The sequence below is a fragment of the Pinus tabuliformis genome, chromosome J, assembly GCF_031772625.1.
Source record: "Pinus tabuliformis cultivar Carrire ecotype Pingquan chromosome J, CPIR1, whole genome shotgun sequence".
NCBI lineage: Eukaryota > Viridiplantae > Streptophyta > Pinopsida > Pinales > Pinaceae > Pinus > Pinus tabuliformis.
Genome location: NC_142295.1, coordinates 1,383,366,884 through 1,383,370,675, shown reverse-complemented (window position 1 = coordinate 1,383,370,675; position 3,792 = coordinate 1,383,366,884). Strand labels below are relative to the sequence as shown.

General features: G+C 42.1%; 1 protein-coding gene across 1 annotated transcript; it reads left to right on the top strand.

Annotated features, from left to right (window-relative positions):
* The first annotated feature begins 2,422 nt into the window (after positions 1-2,422).
* On the top strand, positions 2,423-2,977 carry LOC149232514 (uncharacterized). The gene has a single exon (XM_089381933.1). It carries the CDS (start codon positions 2,423-2,425, stop codon positions 2,975-2,977), a length of 555 nt encoding a protein of 184 aa, XP_089238059.1.
* The last annotated feature ends 815 nt before the right edge of the window (positions 2,978-3,792 follow it).

Here is a 3,792-nt window from a genome sequence, read left to right as displayed (position 1 = left end):
GATTAGTATATCATCAAAAAATACTAACACAAAATTTTGAAGGAAAGGTTGTAAAATGGAATTCATCAAACCTTGAAATGTAGAAGATGCATTGGTAAGGCAAAAAGGCATGACCAAAAATTCATAATGACCCTCATGAGTTCTAAATGTTGTTTTTGGAATGTCTTTAGTCTTCATTCTGATTTGATGATATCCTGAACGAAGATCCAACTTGGTGAAGTAAATTGATCCATGCAATTCATCCAATAATTCATCAATGAGGGTTTATTATTATTAATATATTTTTAAGTATAACGACCAAAAAAAGGAGAACTGAGAGGGCATCTGAGGGTATGGCGACTTAGGTTTTCTATAGAACCTGCAACGACAGACCTGAGTAGACTTCTGCAATATTGTCATACCACCAGCAATACGAAAGGCAGCGCATGACAAGAAGCGGCGCGAGCAACATGAATACCCCCTAGGAGGAGGACGCTGCACCTCCCCCCAACATAAATGATTCTCCTCTGAGGTGTGAGGAAGGAACTAGTTCAACTGATCAAAATGGAGACAGAGAGAAGATAGATCCACAAGATGCCAAGGCGAATGACAGGGAGAACCCCCAGGCCACCTCAAACACCTGTAGACCGGTCACTGTTGAACGCTCGAAAATAGAGCTCCCAAGTCATCAGATTAATGCTCAGATCCAGTATTTGAGAGATCATGTATTGATAGGCAAATTCATAGGTATGTGGCCAACAGAGAAAGCGTTACATGGCTGGATAGCAGCGAAGTGGAAACCGAAAGGACACATAATGTTGCAGCTAGGACCTAAAGGGTTCTTCACGGCCATCTTTCACTGCTCGGAGGACCGAAATAGAGTACTAAATGGCAGCGCCTATTTTTTCAATGCAACTGGCCTATATTTGAGGGGATGGGTGGAGCGCTTTAATCCAGACAAAGAAGATCTCAGCTGGGGGCTAGTCTAGATCCGTCTCTACTCACTCCCAATGGAATACTGGGACGAAGAGACATTACAAACCATAGGAAATGGTCTCGGTGAATTTGTCAAAATGGCAGAGGAAACAAAACTCCAAAGATATACCTCCTTCACCCGCATTTGCGTTTATATGCACCTTAGCAAGGCACTTTCAGATGTGGTAAGTATTTTTCATGACGATGTTGAATGGGTTCAGTTAATTGATTACGAACATGCGTTGTTCAGATGCAGGAGATGCCATGCATTGGGTCACCTCTTTCGAGACTGTCCTCTAAACTAGAAACCCTCGAATACCACTTCCTTTGAGGAGTCGGATCTGACTGGCTTCACTAAAGTTGCCAATTGTAGGAAAAATCACAAGAAACCTGCTACAATCCCTAAGAAGCCTCAAGCCAGTTCATCAAAACCCTCTACGAGCAACAGTTTTGAAGTGCTAGCCCGACAAGAAATACACAACCCTGAGCCCCTTGTCCCATCTGAGAAGGATCCCATGATGAACAAACAACCTGCACATTCTAATCTCAAAAATATCCTAGAAGAACCACTACCCACAGATCCTTCCTCCACGGCTCTGCGCAGAGTCCCAACCTGGTACTCGCAACGAATGGAGGTAGACAACTTGCAGCCTGGCCTTTCCCGGGAAACAAAAACAACAGAAGACATAAGTGATACACAACATATGGAAGAAGAACCAGAAAGCATAGACTTTGGGGATTTGGACATTCTTGGTCTAAAGCAGGCATGTAAAACAAAAAATTAAGATAAAATCATAGAGCGACAGTTGGAAAATCTGGAAGTAATTCTCTCCAGAGCTCAAAGGCAAAAATCCTTAAGTATTCAAACTAGAGGTCTGTGGGATGGGAAAAGCATAATAAAAGATAACAAAAAGAGAGGGAGGAAAATGGATCTTCAACACACCATCCGCATTGGGGAAATGCTAGTGGAGTCAGGTAGGTACTCCAAGCTCACAAAGTATTACAACTCTCTCTCCAACCTTCCATCATGAAGCTAATCTCATGGAACATCAGGGGGCTCAATAGCCCTGGGAAATGCAGACTGATTAAGAACATGATAAAGCAAGAGAAACCCCAAATTCTCTTTCTGCAGGAAACTAAATGTAACTCCATCTCTCTAGATTGAATTGCTACAAAAGTCTGGCCGACTAGTATAGCAGTAGCAGTAGATGCTTCTGGTGCCTCAAGAGGCTTGGCAATCATCTGGGATGCACACACCATCTAGCTCAACAACATTCATGCAAACAAGCATTTCCTTCAAGCTACTTTCCACATTACAGGCACCAGTATACATGGTCACATAACCAATGTATATTTTCCCCAGGAAGCTATGCATAAGGTAGAACTTCTGAATACCCTTTCCTCAATCAATACTAATAGGTCTCATCCACTCTGGATCACTGGGGGCAACTTCAACATGATAACCAAGATGGAAGAAAAGCGAGGAGGAAGGAATAAGCTGGACAAGGAAAGTAACAATCTAAAAGATTACATTCAAAGCAATTGGCTTATTGACATTCCATTCAACAATGGCCTTTTTACCTGGAATAACAAAAGAGCTGGTTCGCACCAAATTGCGTCTCGCCTGGACAGATTCCTAATCTCTGACAACGCAATCCACTTAGGGGGAGACCTTTCAGCTTCAATCCTGCCGCTGACAGGCTCAGACCATTGGCCAATTTCTCTCCAATGGTCTCGACCAGGCAATGCTACCCATAGGCTGTTTCGCTTTGAGGATTTTTGGATGACACATTTGGATTTTGTCAATCTGGTAAATTCGGAATGGATCAACTTCTCTTCACCAAATGGTACAAGCATGTTCAAATTTCAGCAGAAGCTTAAATACCTCAAGAGTAAAATAAAAAAATGGAACCATTCTTCATTTGGTAACATTTTCCAGGCTCAGACTGCTCTAGATCAAGAGATGAAACAGTTGCAGCAACGGATCATCACAGAAGGAAGATCAGAGGAACTTTTGGAATAGGAAAAGTCTCTTGAAACTCAAATCTCAGAGAGAGCCAAACAAGAAGAAACGCTCTGGAGGAAAAAATCGAGAATCAAGTGGCTAAAGGAAGGGGAAAAAGATACAAAAAATTTTCACCGTTCCACTATTCAACACCGAATGAATAACAATATTACTCACATCCAAAATGAGCAGGGGGAAAAAGTGGAAAAACATGAAGAAATTGAGCTCGAACTTCTCAACTACTTTAAGCAAGCTCATCAAGAACCACAGGTGGACAAAATGTAAGCTATAGGAAAAATCACAGAGAACATCCCCAAACTCATCACAAAAGAGCACAACTAGCTCTTACTCAGGCTAGTCGACTTACAGGAAGTGGAAAATGCAGTTCATCAACTGAAACAAGGCAAGGCATCGGGGCTAGATGGCTTTACCTCCAACTTTTTCCATAATTTCTGGGAGCTAATTAAATTGGAAGTCTGGCAGATTATTGAGGAATCAAGAACCATGAGGTGGATGCTTCGAGCTATGAATGCCACATTCATAGCCCTTATCCCAAAGGAAGCTCATTCTAACACCCTTGACAAATTTCAGCCCATTGCCCTATGCAACATCATCTACAAGATAGTTTCCAAAATCGTAGCTTCAAGACTTAAATCGCTGCTACCACTTTTCATTTCGCCGGAGCAGCCAGTATATGTAGAAGGCAGGCAGATTACGGACGACATAATCCTCACTCACGAAATCGTCCACTCCCTGAATCACTCCAAGAAATCAGGTGTGCTACTTAAAATTGACCTCTCAAAAGCCTTTGACAGTTTAAGTTGGATGTATAT